The sequence below is a fragment of the Schistocerca gregaria genome, chromosome 2 (genome assembly GCF_023897955.1).
Source record: "Schistocerca gregaria isolate iqSchGreg1 chromosome 2, iqSchGreg1.2, whole genome shotgun sequence".
NCBI lineage: Eukaryota > Metazoa > Arthropoda > Insecta > Orthoptera > Acrididae > Schistocerca > Schistocerca gregaria.
This window is the reverse complement of record NC_064921.1, coordinates 263734707-263753634: the sequence shown is the minus strand read 5'-3', so window position 1 is coordinate 263753634 and position 18928 is coordinate 263734707. Positions and strand designations below refer to the sequence as shown.

Here is an 18928-nt window from a genome sequence, read left to right as displayed (position 1 = left end):
CAGTCATTTATCCCTTGCTCTATTTGCAAGTGGAACAGGGGAGAAAATGACAGGGTAGCTTCTGCTACTCACTATGTGTTGGCTTGTGGAGTATCTGGGTACATTTATGGCAGATTGTGGGAGTGAGAGGTGAGTTACATGTTAGAAAGAGCATGAATATGTTTGTGAACATATTTAAAGGTGCTGAGGAAGGTAGAATGGTGCAGCTGGTACCCCACTTTTCAGTCAGAGTATTTTTGTAAATATGAGCATATTTGCCTTTTCTGTGCTCTGATAGGAGCATTTCTCTGCCGGTGCATTATGACTTTTTGTACTTGTGCCACTTATGCAACAAAGCAAAACTTTTCCTCTTTCATCTTTTCCATATTTGGGTTGAAAGAAAGTATCCATGAATATGGAGAAAGATAATAATAATCCCCTTTTTATAAATTCATGGAGAATTCCCATTAACATGTAGATAGCATGTTTTTTCCTCCAGAAGTTGGATAGATGAGACTTTCAAAAAGGTGCTCAGCCATCTCCAGATGCTTTCTATGTAGGTTCAAGAAGTATCAGTTTTGCTTGATAACATGACCCTCCTTGTTTTATGATAATGTTAAAGCGTACAGCATCAAATCACAGCTTCATAACTAAGATACTTGTGGTCATCTTACAATTGTTCTGAAATTCTTCCTTGCAGAGTAAATATTTGTGTACTGAGTTGACAACATGCTCCCAGTCTAATTCTCTGAACAAGCTGATTTTATCCAAGGGAGCACACTTAGTGTAATCATGTCTTTGTCTGAAATAAATTTTGTATTCCTACACTGTGGTTCTCTGCTCACTGAGTAATATATCCCGATAGTTTTATTTTCAGAGGCTTACAGTCAGCAAATGCAGTTCTACAAATCAGAAAAGCAATGATCCAAAGACATATATTTGAAGTTTCTGAAAACAAATTGCTTTGTGCTTTGTAATAATGAATAATGTTAGTTCAGTTCTGGCATGCATTATTATTTTGCTTCATTTGTTTCTTTTCTGTGCAGACTTAAATTGTTACATGAATACCATACTGACATTTGACTTTATATGATTTAGATACACATGATGTTGTTCTGAGGTTCAACCATGCACCAACTGAAGGTTATGAATCTGATGTTGGATCAAAGACAACTCTGCGCATTCTTAATTCACAGGTTGTATCAAAACCTGAATTCAATTTCCTTACATCAGCACTTTATCAAGGTATCTCTCTTCTTGCTTGGGATCCAAGTAATTACTCATCAACTCTTGAAGAGGTAAGCTTGTTCCTTAATTTTACTGGTGTCACTTCTAATAATAATAATAACAATAATAATAATAATAATGAAAATAATATTTACACTTGGAGAAACATTGAACATACCCACAGTCTTAATTTATGAGATAAATTTTGCTCAGTGGTTTAAGAGGAAAATCAACTTTCTAGCATTGTCTCCTTCCTGTTTGTATAGCAGTATATGATACTCATAGTAAATCCTGCTACTTATTGTTCATTGGATGAACATTTTCTCATATGCTACTCAATCAGTGATTGCTGACATCTCCGACACCTTGGATGAAAGGATTTGAAACCATGTGGTCTACTACAGATACCTGCTGATGCTGAAATGTTAGCTATTCTTAATGTACTGTTGATTAGTATCCGCTCATATGGCAGAACATGCAGTTCACTGGCTTGTGAGATAGGGAGATGTGCCAGACCCACACTGAAACCACATGGCAGATTAACAACTGTCAGCTGGTTTAGTGACAGCATGAGTGACCATGCTCATTTAGGCAATTGTTGGGCTGGACCCTAACTTCCACATCAGAGAATATGAGATGCAAGCAGTTTAAATATGACAATGCACTTAACAAAGGTACATGATTCACAGGCAGGTGCTCCACACAACTTCTTTCCCTTAGCTTCCTTGACAACTGTTGGCATCAGTAGGAGCATCCAGCTACACAGTTAAATAATAAAATAAAATTTGCCATATAAAAGTGGACCCCATACTTGACAGGATAAATACTAGGGAAAATACAGGAAGACTATTGATCAATGATAATTTACTGGAATTATGCAAAATGTTCTAGAGTTAAATGTGTGCATCATGCTATTGTTTTTATGCTTGTTGACATATAAAATTATGTTATTAATGGAACTTTTCCAGCATGATAAATAATATAGTGAAAATATTTCAATGCCAATGTTGAATGATAAGTACAAGTGTCACTATGTTATAATATACTGCTATTTGCGGAGAATTTAATACACTGTATGAAGCATGAAAAATATAAGGGCGTTGCATGACATTCAGGGGAAGGTATTATGAATTAACAACTGTTTAGAACAAAATGACAATAGCACAAATATGGACCCAGCAGTACCCTCTTAAACAGCTGTCGTAGGCTTACACAGTGTATTTCATGTTACATAATCAGACTTGTATATCATAGGCTGTTAAAAATATTAAATCAAAGTTTTTGACTAATGCTTGGAACAAGACAAGTTTTGTGGTATACAGTCATCTCAAGGGATAAATGTAGTTTCTTAGTTTTACTTCAGTAGCTCTTGCAAAGAAGGGTACAATAACACTGTGCTCATTAGTGTCTGCACTGACATTTTCATAAGAATATCAAAATAATGCATAAAAAGTTGTATGACAAAGCTGTTGCTAGAGTATAGTTTGACTTCAATTGCTATGTAAATACCAGATAATGGTAAAGAAATGCAGTGCCCACAGTATTGGCACCTACTTTTAGTATGAGACAGATTATTTCAGAAAACCATTCCACTGCTAGCATCAGCAAATGATGTATGATTGCACATCTCCGTCCAATAACTCTCAGATTTATTTAGCAAGCAATAGCAGATATTTTTTGTAATGGGAGAGAAGCAACATTTTTCACATAAGAGGCTTTACTGCTACTTTTAATGCATGAATTTTAGCTTTGCACCTTTTCTTTGTTACCATATACTTCGAATAATCCAATATTCCACGTGGTGCTGCTACATGATGGTATTTATAGAATATGAGTTAAAAAAGGTTAACAAAGAATATTTTTTTTCAATTAAGGACACTTAGTTGCTTCCATATCTCACTGATAAATATATATTTATTATCCACACAAGTAATATTTAAAACATTAACTCTGGAATTTACAGAACATGACTTGTGACTGCATGAATGAATTGTTTATTTTTTGAACTGATCACTTGTTTAATATATTGTTTTAATCTCTTTAATTCTTTATCAGTTAATTAGAGGTGCCAAAGATTTTTATTTGTTCTCAATAGAAAAATATACGGGTTTGTTCTAGATTGTGGGCATATTTTACACTTCCTATCATAACATTGTGGAAACTATTATGAACAATAAAAATAAAAGAAATAATTACATAACCTGATTAATGCTACGTATGAATACTATTTGTATAAATGGAAGTATTCTTCTTCTCTAAAAGGAATTCATTAATACTTTGAAAAAAAAATATTGATAAGAAACTCCTTCAAGGCTATTTTAAAGCAGTTTCCACTTGAGTTTTAAATTTTTTAAAAGTTGGTTATAAAATTTGATCCTCACATAAGAGGAGCTGTGGTCTACACTTTTTGTGTTGTGCCTTTCGAGATGATAACAATAGTCTCTCCTACTTTGTAAATGTGCACATCTCTGTTTAGACTATTGTAATTACCGAGTGAGGTGGCGCAGTGGTTAGCATTTGGGAGGACGACAGTTCAATCCCATCTCCGGCTATCCTGATTCATGTTTTCAGTGATTTCCCTAAATTGTTTCAGGCAAATGCCAGGATGGTTCCTTTGAAAGGGCACGGCTGATTTCCTTCCCAACCCTTCCCTAACCCGAGCTTGCGTTCCGTCTCTAATGACCTCGTTGTCGATGGGACATTAAACACTAACCACCACCACCACCACTGTTATAATTACTTAGGACACACTATGCACAGAAAAATGTTGAAAAGCACTGGACATTGTTTAATCACATATTAGACAGATTCTCAAACGTCTAAGATGAACAATGTGTACATTACATTGAGTTTAAAGGTGAATGTGCCAGAAAGTTAATTTATTTTGTCTCTTTTCCTTAATTGATGTTTTTACTGGTCCTAGAGTATCTTGGAAGAGGAACTATGCAAAACACACTGTAAATTTGAGGTTCATGTTAAGGAATTTATTTCCTGAAAAATATGTTAATGCAAGTGATGCAAAGCTCTGGGATCTCTGGTAAAGTGGCAGTGCTGAGATAACATGACATGTTAACGAGTATGTACTCATCTCCTTCCAGCAGCAAGAGATCAAACTACACTGTGATGCTGTTGTCAGCATAATAGTACAGTATTAGAATGTATAAATGACAAAGAAGCAAAACAAAAAATAAAAACAAGTCCTTGCATCTTTTAGACTGTGATCAACACTAATTAAAATATTTTATGAAGTCAAGAAAGCAAGCTTCTACACTGAACACTACAACACTGCGCACACAGGCCGACAATCAAAGTCATAGTGTAATATTCCTCATATTAATGATTAGTGTTATAGAACTTGAAATTTCTCATGAGTGGTGACTACTGAATGTGATGTAAGCTCACTTTTAATCATACCAGGGATAAGGCTCAGACTTTGCCTTCAGATTTGGCAGTAAATGTTGGAAGCTATGGATTTAGCACAATATCCAACAGTGCACATAAATGACACTTCCCAGATCTGTGGGCCATATATTCTTGCTCTCAAATACAGCAACTCTTCATATTAAACATTTCTTTACATGGAATAATACAATAGTTCCTTAACTCTCTATTGCAGTGTAAATGCCAAGATGACATATTGAAATAAACAATAGAATGAATACATATTTCAAGTTCTTTGGCTCAGTTTATTTGCTTTCGATATTGTCATCTGTTGCTCTTGCATCAGAGCCAATATGTCTCTTTGATCTGGGGTGATGATTCTTGGAGGATAAACAAATGGTCCTGTGGATCCAGCCACTTGTGTAGTTTATGTGATCATCATCCCACTTCAAAAACACAAGTCGTTTCTCCAAATTACTCATCACAAGTAAACATATACCAAAAACATTCACAACAGTAGTACTCTTTTAAATATTAAATTATTACATTGTTTTATACTTTGTGAGCATCATTTGTTGGTAAAGTAGAGGTAGGGATATATATCTCTCTTCCAGAAATATATGTGACACAAAAATAATCTGAGGTGTGGATCAATAGCATAATGATGATGATGTGTGCATTGTTGTGCATTTGTTCACAGTATTTTCACAAGAATGGTCTTTTTTTTCAAAATGAGTGTAAAAGGATAGATTGTTGCCATAATAATGTTCTGTGATACTACCAAGAATACAGTGAAAGAAATGTCTGTATTGCATAATCTATTCAGCGGACTACCATCATTAGGTTCTATCATAAAAATAAGCAAAACAGGAAATCTTGAAATTGTTAAGAAAAATTTTGCAGCAGGAGATGGTGATGACAGTCTGATGAAACACATTATAACAATTGATGTAGAGAAATGAAGTGTAACCCAAACAGTTCTTTCATTGCATAAATGCACCATTTCTTCATTAAGACTTTAAGTCTTTCATGATCATAGTCACGAGTGGCGTAATTTAAAATGGTATATGATTGTATATTTTTGGGAATGACTTGCTTAAGAACTAGTACTGACAGCTTCCTGTTATTAGGAAACTTGGCGAAAAGAAAATATTTGTAAATATAAACCCCAGGTTTGTGAAACTGTAATACATACTTTCAGAGAAAAAAGGGACGAGAAGATATTGTAGAATGGTCCTCAAGCTTAACACTGAATAATTCCTTCCCAACTCCTTTTCTTCTTCAGCTCTTTCTAGATGAAAGTATTAGTTTACATTACATTAAAATAATTGTATTATATGGACACAATGCCAAGCAATCTCTGGGATGTGGAAAGAAGTGTAAGATGTACATTTTATTTAAGAGCAATACAATAAAATGACTTAATGTTACCGATGCTCACAGTATAAGTTTCTTCAGTTTTTTTAGCCTATCAGTTCATAGTGTGTCAGAATGTTTTGGAAGACACTTCCTCTTGCTCTAAAACCCTTTATTTTTATAGTATGACATATTGCTGTATTTTAGTGCTGACATTAATCATGAAATAAACTAAACCAATGATTTAAACAGTTTCTGTGAAGTTACTCTTTATTGAAGAAGATGGACCCATGCAACAGAAAGTTCTTTAATTTAGTTGTAAACTCCACCTTATCTTAATGGTTTAATGTTTATTTTGGAGGATCTGTGAACTATATAATGCACTACATAATGAGTTATATCTTATGAAACTGGCAACTTTGTGATGCCTTGAGCGAGCACTTTTTATAACATAACCTTATACAAATGTGTACTCTCTATATATAATTTTATAACCTGCATCCTTGAATTTTGGTGGCAATAAGTTTTTATGTGAATGAGGTATTCACACTGAAACAAATTATGGAGAAGTTTAATGAATTTGATAAAGACTTACACCTTATATTCATTGACTTCCAGCAGGCATATGAAAGCATTAAAGGCCACCCCTCCAAAAGATAACATAGGAGTTCATTATACCAATGAAGTATTTTAGGGTGATTGCAGCTTTTTACAACTGATCAAGTTGACTAGTACACTTTGCAGATCAGTTGTCAGCACCTTTCACAGTTAAGAATTGGCTGAGATAGGGTGACACTCTGTCATCAGTCCTGTTCAACTTTGCACTGGAAATGGTGGTGTGCAGTTGGCTGTAACAGGATTATGGAAATGATTGGAAGAGAGATTTTCCTTGCATCTGCAGATGATGTGGTGAAGGTAGGTGAAACTCTGACTAGTATGACAGCAGATACATCTTGATTTATGCTAGAAGGAAGCAAACTAGGTATACTGGTTAATGGTGAGAAAGGAAAACATATGGTAGTTTCTAGTTGACAAAATGATAAGGACACCATCAGTATAGACAGCCACAATTTTGAGAGTCGAAACATTCAAGTACCAGCGTCAATGTTGTCAAATATACTTTATTACTATATCTTCGTTGTTTACCAGCCATGGCTGGACAGACTGCGTCACAAATACAATGTTTATCAACTAACATTTATACAACACCATATACAAAATTTATATTACAAATAAAAAAAAAAACACTCCTGGAAATTGCAATAAGAACACCATGAATTCATTGTCCCAGGAAGGGGAAACTTTATTGACACATTCCTGGGATCAGATACATCACATGATCACACTGACAGAACCACAGGCCCATAGACACAGGCAACAGAGCATGCACAATGTCCGCACTAGTACAGTGTATATCCACCTTTCGCAGCAATGCAGGCTGCTATTCTCCCATGGAGACGATCGTAGAGATGCTGGATGTAGTCCTGTAGAATGGCTTGCCATGCCATTTCCACCTGGCGCCTCAGTTGGACCAGCGTTCGTGCTGGACGTGCAGACCGCGTGAGACGACGCTTCATCCAGTCCCAAACATGCTCAATGGGGTACAGATCCGGAGATCTTGCTGGCCAGGGTAGTTGACTTACACCTTCTAGAGCACGTTGGGTGGCACCGGATACATGCGGACGTGCATTGTCCTGTTGGAACAGCTAGTTCCCTTGCCGGTCTAGGAATGGTAGAACGATGGGTTCGATGACGGTTTGGATGTACCGTGCACTATTCAGTGTCCCCTCGACGATCACCAGAGGTGTACGGCCAGTGTAGGAGATCGCTCCCCACACCATGATGCCAGGTGTTGGCCCTGTGTGCCTTGGTCGTATGCAGTCCTGATTGTGGCGCTCACCTGCACGGCGCCAAACACGCATACGACCATCATTGGCACCAAGGCAGAAGCGACTCTCATCGCTGAAGACGACACGTCTCCATTCGTCCCTCCATTCACGCCTGTCGTGACACCACTGGAGGCGGGCTGCACGATGTTGGGGGGTGAGCGGAAGACGGCCTAACGTTGTGTTGGACCGTAGCCCAGCTTCATGGAGACGGTTGCGAATGGTCCTCGCCAATACCCTAGGAGCAACAGTGTCCCTAATTTGCTGGGAAGTGGCGGCAGTCCCCTACGGCACTGTGTAGGATCCTATGGTCTTGGCGTGCATCCGTGCGTCCCTGCGGTCCGGTCCCAGGTCGACGGGCACGTGCACCTTCCGCCGACCACTGGCGACAACATCGATGTACTGTGGAGACCTCACGCCCCATGTGTTGAGCAATTCGGCGGTACGTCCACCCGGCCTCCCGCATGCCCACTATACGCCCTCGCTCAAAGTCCGTCAACTGCACATACGGTTCACGTCCACGCTGTCGCGGCATGCTACCAGTGTTAAAGACTGCGATGCAGCTCCGTATGCCACGGCAAACTGGCTGACACTGACGGTGGCGGTGCACAAATGCTGCGCAGCTAGCGCCATTCGACGGCCAACACCGCGGTTCCTGGTGTGTCCGCTGTGCCGTGCGTGTGATCATTGCTTGTACAGCCCTCTCGCAGTGTCCGGAGCAAGTATGGTGGGTCTGTCACACTGGTGTCAATGTGTTCTTTTTTCCATTTCCAGGAATGTATTTATGCAGTGCACAAAAACACATAGAACAAAGAGAAAATGAAATGTAACTAAACAGGAAAGTAAAACTGAATAGCAGCAAATGATTATATCATAAAGCAAAATGTTTACAAAACCATGTAGATCACACACATGAAGTTTCATTTGGGCAAAATATGTAATTTAAGTAAAACACAAAACTAAATGTGCAGTTAACTGAGAACATAAAAAGAAGATTAAATTTAGGCAAAATTATATATAAAACATAACAATATTTATTATTTTGTCCATTCACTAGAACCACTGTTGAAAAACTCTTCCAAGGAATATAGTGGATGTTGTTTCAAGTCCTGAGCAATTTTTTTCCAAAATAATTGACGTGGCAGGGATTTCACTTCTGGAGGCAGTTGATTGTACATTTTTAGGGCGACTGTTGGAAAGATTTTTAGGGCGACTGTTGGAAAGCTGTCTTCTGTGCTTGATAGGTGACACCTTGGCACTTCAATGTTCCTCTTACAGCGAGTGTCATCATTGTATATTTCTTGTCTTATGCTAAAATTCCTTTGATTTTCTTTTATATAAATGGAACAGAGAAAGAAATTCAACAAAGGACAATACATGAGTTCAAACCACCTACATATGTCATGCATTGTATCCCAGAAAAGCAAGAAACAGTTGTACATGTAACTAGTGCAACTGGTTATAATGTATGGTTGCGAGATGTGCAAGTACACAGGCAACAGAAGAGTGGATCCATGCTTTTGAGAGGACATTTGAGAAGACATTTCCTCTGAGCAGAAGTTGATACTCTCCCTAACAAAGAATAAGTACATCAGCCAACTGGTAGATGCCCAACGGATCATCTGTGGACAAGGTGGAAAGACAGAACTTTAGTGAACCTGAGAGAAACAGATCCAACAGCCAGCATTGAAGATGCCTGAGACAGAAGTAAATGGGCAAACATATGTAATCAATTTTTATGATGTTACAATTCTATTTAATTATGATTGATGGACTGGATGATTATTTTGCTATATTTTGTGTTTAAGTATTTGTATATTTTTGTCTTCTGCTTGGGCCTAAATGGCCTGTTTATGTGCAATAAATGATTATGATGATGGGGTATTTACAATATAGAATATTAATTGTCACAAAGTTACCACCTAACTCAGGACAAAATTGTGACATGAAGTCTGAGACATGCAGAATAGGGTTAAATTTATCCATAACATAAGATGGGCTGACTTTGTGTTTCTTTATGGCACACAGTTATAACTTTGTTACAGATTTGCTCAGTTTTATGATTTTTGTTTCATCAATACACAGAAAAACATTAGTCACAAAGTCTGCCAAATTGGTGAGACTTATTTCTCTAACTTTCTTAAAATACAAAAGATTGTACACCTATCCTGATTGAAACAAAATAAAAATGAAGAACAATGGTAAACTGCATTAAGAAAAGTAATTAAATAAAACTTCTACACACTTATTTACCCATCTGTTCAGTGGAACTGTGAGAGGGAGGGAAAAAAGGGGGAGGTCACAACACTTGCATTTAACACTATATATTTTAAGCAAGGTAGGTAGTACAAACTATTAGACATGTTAAAGTGGTATGAGAAACAAAAAAATGTCAGGGCGTATTTAATACTATATTATGAGCAACTGTGTATTATTTTTAGAAACGAAGTTAAAATGTGAAAAATATTTTGTCTTTTTTTTAAAAATGGCTCTGAGCACTATGGGACTTAACATCTGAGGTCATCAGTCCCCTAGAACTTAGAACTAATTAAACCTAACTAACTTAAGGACATCACACACATCCATGTCCGAGGCAGGATTTGAACCTGCGACCATAGCAGTTGTGCGGTTCCATACTGAAGTGCCTAGAAACGCTCGGCCACACTGGCCGGCTGTCTTTTTTTACTAAACCATTCACAAATATCACTAATTCTATTAATGATACTTGTTATCTATATTTTAAATTGTCACACTTGTTTCTGCAGGTATGTGTGTAGTCACAAACCTAACCTTATAATCTATGGAACTAACTTATTTCACTCTCCAATGACTGAAGGAAATTTAACTCTTATGCAGAATGGTCTGTGGATGAAACTTATTTATGACAACTTACCTTCAGTTAGCCAGCTGTTCATAATTATTAACAGTGGAAAAAAGATCCAAAGAAATTTTCAGAGACTTTTTCCACTTGCAGACAAAAGGCTTTGTGACAATCTCAAGTGTAGTGTACATACTTGTTGCTTCCATCACTATATGCAGCACTATGCAAGAACACACTGCAGCATAGCTAAGTGTTGAACATTGATCCAACTTACAGTATTTAAGAACAAATAGCTATTGTCAAAATGAAGTACTTAAGTCACAAAGTTGCCCTGCTTTATGGTGTTCTCCTTTTAACATTTTTAATTTTGGACATTTACCTTTTTTTAATTTTTTCCCTTATGTCACAAAATTTTATGTCGTGCAAGCTGTAAATTTATTCGTTAATCATTTCAGCTTCTAGAAAGTTGTTCATAGTTGATTATTTCTGAATTACAGTGGTATGAAAATCCTGATTTTGATGTTTTCACCCCATACTTCAAACATCGAGAAAAGTTTCCAGATGCAGTGTTTCACTTGCTGGATCCACGCTCGCAGTGGCTTCTATGGGAATACATACAGAGCCACATTCCTGTACGTATAAGAAAAAATCCGCCATCTTCAGGATTCTTAGGTAATGTCTCCCTTCTTCACAAATTTAAAGTAACAAGGATATAATATTTTGCAAAATTAAATTACTCTTATCTTTTCATATGTCATAGTGTTTAGTAAAGCAGTAATTAGTTCTTAGTTATGTCATATATTACCTTTTATTTTATTTTTGATGTTGTCAGAAACATCTTTTTGTGAATTAAGTGACTTGTCTAGTGACTTCAAGAAAATGTTACGGAAAATGATATGATGTCTATTAATACTAACAAAGAGATAGAGGGGCTGGCCAGTACTTACCTCAGCTCAGTACAGCCGATAGATACACAAAAAACAACCGAAAATTTACGTTCCTGGCTTTTGGAATAAATGTTCCTTCATCAGGGAGGAGAGAGGGGAAAGAAAGGGAAGAAGGGAAACTGGATTTAGTTACTCACAACCTAGGTTATGAAGCGACAGGGAAAGGAAAAGGAAAACGGTGGGTAGCAAGGATGGAGGCATGGTTGTCAGACGGAAGCCAAAGATATTCTACTGTCAGTACTGTGCCAGCTTCAAACCAAAGAGGATGCATACAGAAGTAAAGAGGTATATAGTATAAAGATGTAGGATGAAAAGATGCACGAATGGCTAAAGAGGAAAGGGAAAGAGAAGAAGACTGGAGAGTAAATGGGAGTGAGGTTGTTTAACGTAGGTTCAGTCCAGGGGGATGGTGGGATGAAAGGATGTGTTGGAATGCAAGTTCCCATCTCTGCAGTTCAGAGGGACTGGTGTTGGATGGGAGAAGCTAATTGGCACATACGGTGTAGCACATTCCTAGGTACCTAGAATTATGCTGGAGGGCATGCTCCGCTACTGGGTATTGGGCATCTCCTAGGCGGACAGTTCGATTGTGTCCGTTCATGTGCTCAGCCAGTTTAGTTGTTGTCATACCAATGTAAAAGGCTGTGCAGTGCAGGCATGTCAGCTGATAAATGACATGTGTAGTTTCACATGTGGCCCTGCCTTGAATTGTGTATGTTTTACCAGTAGCGGAGCTGGAGTAGGTGGTTGTGGGGGGATGCATGGGGCAGGTTTTGCAGCAGGGTCGGTTACAGGGGTAGGAACCTCTGGGTAGAGAAGGTAGTCTGGGAATATTGTAGGGTTTAACAAGGATGTTACGGAGGTTAGGGGGCTGACGAAAGGCAACTCTGGGTGGTGTGGGGAGAATTTTGTCAAGGGATGATCTCATTTCAGGGGTTGACTTGAGAAAGTCATATCCCTGGTGGAGTAATTTATTGATGTATTCGAGGCGAGGATAATATTGGGTGACCAGGGGGATGCTTCTGTGTGGTCTGAGGGTAGGAACATTGTTGTTGGACGGGGAGGAATGTATTGCTCGGGAGATCTGTTTGTGGACAAAGTCTGCAGGATAGTTGCGGTCAGGTAATTGGTGTAATTGTTGAGGGATTCGTGACTGGAGCAGACACGTCTGCTCCAGTGACGAATCCCTCAACAATTACACAAATAACCTGACCAGTGCTTTCCTCTCCCGCAACTATCCTGCATGCCCTCCAGCATAATTCTAGGGATCTAGGAACCTGCTACTCCATATGTGCCATTTGGCTTCTCCCACCCAACACCAGTCCCTCTGAACTGCAGAGATGGGAACTTGCACTCCAACACTTCCTTTCAACCCGCCATCCCCCTGGACTGAACCTACGTTAATCAACCTCATTCCCATTTACTCTTCAGTATTCTCCTCTTTCCCTTTCCTCTTTAGCCATTCGTGCATCTTTCCATCCTACATCTTTATACTATATACCTCTTTACTTCTGTATGCTTCCTCTTTGGTTTGAAGCTGGCACAGTACTTACAGTAGAATATCTTTGGCTTCCCTCTGGCAACCATGCATCCATCCTTGCTACCCTCCTTGTTTTCCTTTTCCTTTCCCTGTTACTTCATAAGCTGGGTTGTGAGTAACTAAATCCACTTTCCCTTCTTCCCTTTCTTTCCCCTCTCTCCTCCCTGATGAAGGAACATTTATTCCGAAAGCTAGGAACGTAAATTTTCAGTTGATTTTTGTGTATCTATTGGCTGTACTGAGCTGAGGTAAGTACTGGCCAGCTCCTCTATCTCTTTGTTAGTATTTGTTTCACATCTTTATATGAGATTTTCCATTAATTATTTAGATCACCTATAATGTCTATTACTTAATTTCATAACATAGTAAATAAGCAAATTGTCAAATAGTGGAAAATCCAGAATGGAATGACAATATTATGAAAAGGGTAGTTGCTCCTACCGTATAGCAGAGTTGCTGAGTTGCAGATAGCCATAACAAAAAGACTGTCAAACAAAGCTGGCCTTGGTGGCCACAGACTGTGGCCAGTGAATGTGTGTGTACATTGTCAAATTCTAATGAAAGCCTGTTTGGCTGAAAGCTTTGTTTCACAGCTTTTTTTGTTGAGTCTGCCTGCGACTTGGCATCCCTGCTATATGGTCAGTAGCAACTATACTTTTCATAATATTATCAAAAGCAAATTATCACTGTTCTACAGGTTATTTTTACATAAGTTGTTTTCAATAAGTTACTTCTTACATTTCACTTCATGTGTTCCCCTCATTGACATATTAGTCCTTTTGTTTCTTTAATCATACTTCTGGTGCAATGCAGCCCTTGTTTCTCTTGTGCCACATTTCAGTTTGCAATACAGTCAATTTTCTTAAGTTTGTGCCCACAATAATCTTATACATCATTATTTTGTGTGACAAAATTTGAGCACTGTTTTTTTTTTTTTAGGTTAAGGAGCACTTCTGAATTCTAGAGTAACTGTCTCTATACATAGAAAAATGAATATAACTTTTAATAAAAAAAAGTATTTAAGCATAGTATAATAAAACCAAACTACTCAAAAGAGTCCAACAAATACAGAATTGACATTTTATAAAACCCTAGATAATATACTTTGTACACTGTGCTTCACACATTGTATGTACGTGCAAGAAAGAAAGTATTCATAGTAAGCAACAGGAGTGCGAGTGATTAGTTATTGTTGTAATTACAACACCTGCTGTCCACCAACTACAGTGTCATACTATGTAAGTAAGAGTTGGGTTCAAATAAATGATGATGTAAATAAAATAGAAAGAAACTTCCACATGGGAAAAATATATTAAAAACAAAGATTCCAATTACCAATAGATAGGCACAATGAATAAAACACACAAACACAAACAGAGAATTGAAATATGTTTGCTTGTGTCTGTGTCTGTGTGTGTGTGTGTGTGTGTGTGTGTGTGTGTGTGTGTGTGTGTGTGTGGGCGCGAGTATATACCTATCCTTTTTTCCCCCTAAGGTAAGTCTTTCCGCTCCCGGGATTGGAATGACTCCTTACCCTCTCCCTTAAAACCCACATCCTTTCATCTTTCCTTCCCTCTTTCCTGATGAAGCAACCGTCGGTTGCGAAAGCTCGAAATTCTGTGTGTGTGTTTGTGTGTTTTATTCATTGTGCCTATCTGCCGGCACTTTCCCACTTGGTAAGTCTTGGAATCTTTGTTTTTAATATATGTTAAGTAAGACTAAGTTTTAAAGAAAATTACTATGTGCAACTACCACAGAAGTTTCATTCTGGGAAGAAAAGAGAATTTGCCCAGGATATATACTATATACAACCTTCAGTAATGTTTCACATTGAAGGATAAAATGATAGCTTATCCAACTTGCCACAATCAATTTTTACCCAGCTATTATAACCCAACAGTGGTGTTCTGCTATCACAAAATTAGCCTTTGTCTCATTTAAAGAGAGGGCTAGGTAACAATCAGGCCTGACACTTCTATGGATTTCAGAAACAGTAATAAAATTTTTACATAAGGGTTTCCTCCTATCATAGGTTATTGCTTAGTAAATTGAAAAGGTAAACCCATATTGAAAATCAGCAAAACCTATGACCATTGCTCTCAATCTCGACTTTTCAACAGCCTTCTTCCTTCCTACTTTCTAATAAACCATTTCAACATAATTCATTACAAGTAATCTAAATAATCATTACACAAAAATTTTGATCTGAATTCATAGTGTAAGTATTGACAAAATTATGTTACACTTGAGCAGTTCAATAAAATACACTCCTGGAAATTGAAATAAGAACACCGTGAATTCATTGTCCCAGAAAGGGGAAACTTTATTGACACATTCCTGGGGTCAGATACATCACATGATCACACTGACAGAACCACAGGCACATAGACACAGGCAACAGAGCATGCACAACGTCGGCACTAGTACAGTGTATATCCACCTTTCGCAGCAATGCAGGCTGCTATTCTCCCATGGAGACGATCGTAGAGATGCTGGATGTAGTCCTGTGGAACGGCTTGCCATGCCATTTCCACCTGGCGCCTCAGTTGGACCAGCGTTAGTGCTGGACATGCAGACCGCGAGAGACGACGCTTCATCCAGTCCCAAACATGCTCAATGGGGGACAGATCCGGAGATCTTGCTGGCCAGAGTAGTTGACTTACACCTTCTAGAGCACGTTGGGTGGCACGGGATACATGCGGACGTGCATTGTCCTGTTGGAACAGCAAGTTCCCTTGCCGGTCTAGGAATGGTAGAACGATGGGTTCGATGATGGTTTGGATGCACCGTGCACTATTCAGCGTCCCCTCGACGATCACCAGAGGTGTACGGCCAGTGTAGGAGATCGCTCCCCACACCATGATGCCGGGTGTTGGCCCTGTGTGCCTCGGTCGTATGCAGTCCTGGTTGTGGCGCTCACCTGCACGGCGCCAAACACGCATACGACCATCATTGGCACCAAGGCAGAAGCGACTCTCATCGCTGAAGACGACACGTCTCCATTCGTCCCTCCATTCACGCCTGTCGTGACACCACTGGAGGCGGGCTGCACGATGTTGGGGGGTGAGTGGAAGACGGCCTAACGGTGTGCGGAACCGTAGCCCAGCTTCATGGAGACGGTTGCGAATGGTCCTCGCCGATACCCCAGGAGCAACAGTGTCCCTAATTTGCTGGTATGTGGCGGTGTGGTCCCCTACAGCACTGTGTAGGATCCTATGGTCTTGGCGTGCATCCGTGCGTCGCTGCGGTCCGGTCCCAGGTCGACGGGCACGTGCACCTTCCGCCGACCACTGCTGACAACATCGATGTACTGTGGAGACCTCACGCCCCACGTGTTGAGCAATTCGGCGGTACGTCCACCCGGCCTCCCGCATGCCCACTATACGCCCTCGCTCAAAGTCCATCAACTGCACATACGGTTCACGTCCACCCTGTCGCGGCATGCTACCAGTGTTAAAGACTGCGATGGAGCTCCGTATGCCACGGCAAACTGGCTGACACGGACGGCGGCGGTGCACAAATGCTGCGCAGCTAGCGCCATTCGATGGCCAACACCACGGTTCCTGGTGTGTCCGCTGTGCCGTGCGTGTGATCATTGCTTGTACAGCCCTCTCTCAGTGTCTGGAGCAAGTATGGTGGGTCTGACACACTGGTGTCAATGTGTTCTTTTTTCCATTTCCAGGAGTGTATATAAAGGTGAACATCTACAAACACTTACAAACAATAAAGCAATCATTCAAATTCTACCACTCTGGATCATTTTAGCTGTTAATGACATGTTGAAATTAGCAGAGACATATCACTCTGCTGGGAATGTGGAAGAGACAAAAAATATGATAATTAATCCATATACAACGTTTGGAGTAATTTCTATCTGGGAAGCAATTCTTTCAGAATCTTCATACAACAAATCATTTTCAATTCCTTTAAATCTCATTTCTTTTATTATCTCTTTTCCCCTTAGGGTTTCCATCTCAGTTTTTAACAGATTGATAGATACACCAGAGTTTCTGATGCATGCATTCTCCTCTGACATAAGTTAGTTACAAAACAATATATCTGTTGTTACACCCCTTTCCTTTAAAAGATTCACAAATTTCCCCAAGTTTGTCCCACAATCTTTCCAATTTGTTTTCCCACAGTAATTTCAGAATAATCTTAAAAATGTCTCTCCCTTCCTTTCCACACTCATAAAAACTTAATTGCCCAAATCATCATGACCATTTGTAATGTTCAGTGATTTGCTTACTCCAATAGGCAACAATGGTCTATGAGATGCAAATGGATTACTAACCCTATCCTCATTTGAAACTTCATCTTCACCATCTAACTTTACTATTTCTTCATGTAAGTAATTGGATAGATAACAAATCTACTTGCCAAGTGGCAGCAGGAGAGCACACATATAAAAAGATATGACAGCTTGGTAGTTTTCAGAGCTAGTGGCTCCTTCTTCTGGCAGAAGGGTTGAAGGGGAAGGAAGAGGGGTGAAGGAAAAGGACTGGTGATGTTTAAGAAAAGGGGTAGAGTTTGGAAAACCCGTCTGGAGTCCTGGATGAGGTAGACTTACCATACGGGATGAGAGGGAAAGAATGATTGTTGGTGACTGCTTATTCCTCATTTATTTCAATATAAACTTCACTAGCAGCTTCAGAACCTTTATCACCACTATTTATATTAGTTACCTTATTTGCATTATAATCAATAATGTTGTTTTCAGCCTGCTCAGCTCCCAGTGTCTAATCATCAGCATTATGCATAACAGCATTAGTAATCACTACATCACATCCTTCTTCATTAAACAACCTTACCCCCCTCCCCCCAAATTCAGGATCAACATTTTTCTAATTTCCACTACTTCCCACTTCATTACTTTGAAGTCACTTTCAACCAAACTGTAACTGTCTGCAACTACTTCTGTATCCAGACCTAAGTTTTGAACATCCTTTTGCCTATTGTCATTTTGTAACAGATCATTCTTTCTCATGGTATAGCAAAATTCACTGCTAAACTCAAATCTATTCACTTGGTGTAAAGTATTGTCGATATGTTTTTGTGTCATCTGACTGCAATTACTTTTAACAATCCAACAAAATTCACTGGTCTGATTAATATTTGATCCCTGTACCCAAAAATTAAGGGACTCATTGGAACAATCCTCAGTTTCTTGCTTGTTTTCCCCTGTTAACAGGTATTTTTTGTGTTTGCACTTTAGTTGTCCTTTTTCATCCACTGTTCCTATTGTCAGAATTGCCTCTTCAATTTCTGTCTCTACCATTTCCAGTACAATCACTTCTCATTCTACTGTTGTGATGTTCATTTCTAAAATTTCCATGTTGAGTTTTGATTTCATCCCCCATATTGATGATGTCTCTGACTGAAGTTTTGTCTATTAATGCTCTCCAAAATCCTACCTAACTTGTCAGCACATTTTTAAAAATTGATCCATTGAATCATCCAGTTCATCAATTAAATTCCATTGTAAGTTCTCAAGCAATCTCCTCTTGAGTGGCTCAATGTGTGTCATTTCATTAAAAGGCTGTCTAAATGTACTAATCTCTCCAATTAGATTTAGAAAAAGTTTTTCATATCCCCATTTCCTCCCCTGTAGTTTGTTCCATTTAAAAACTTGCTTTTAATTCTGCCTTGTTCAGAATATGATAAAAACTTATTTAAAATGACATTTTGAAACTCAGCAAGTGTTACCCACTGATTAAAAGTTTGGATTGCCCAATATAAAGCTTCTCCTTCAAGAAATATTTTGATGAATTTAATTTTTAAATTGTCTGTC

The 18928-nt window shown here is 38.8% G+C and overlaps 1 protein-coding gene across 1 annotated transcript in view; it reads left to right on the top strand.

Moving 5' to 3' along the window:
• LOC126336838 (beta-galactoside alpha-2,6-sialyltransferase 2) overlaps positions 1-18928 on the top strand; it is an 82671-nt gene that overhangs the window by 53098 nt on the left and 10645 nt on the right. The window contains exons 2-3 of the mRNA XM_050000918.1: positions 1078-1277; positions 11148-11322. Of these exons, the coding sequence (XP_049856875.1) occupies positions 1078-1277; positions 11148-11322 (375 nt within the window). The remainder of the gene's footprint in view (positions 1-1077; positions 1278-11147; positions 11323-18928) is intronic.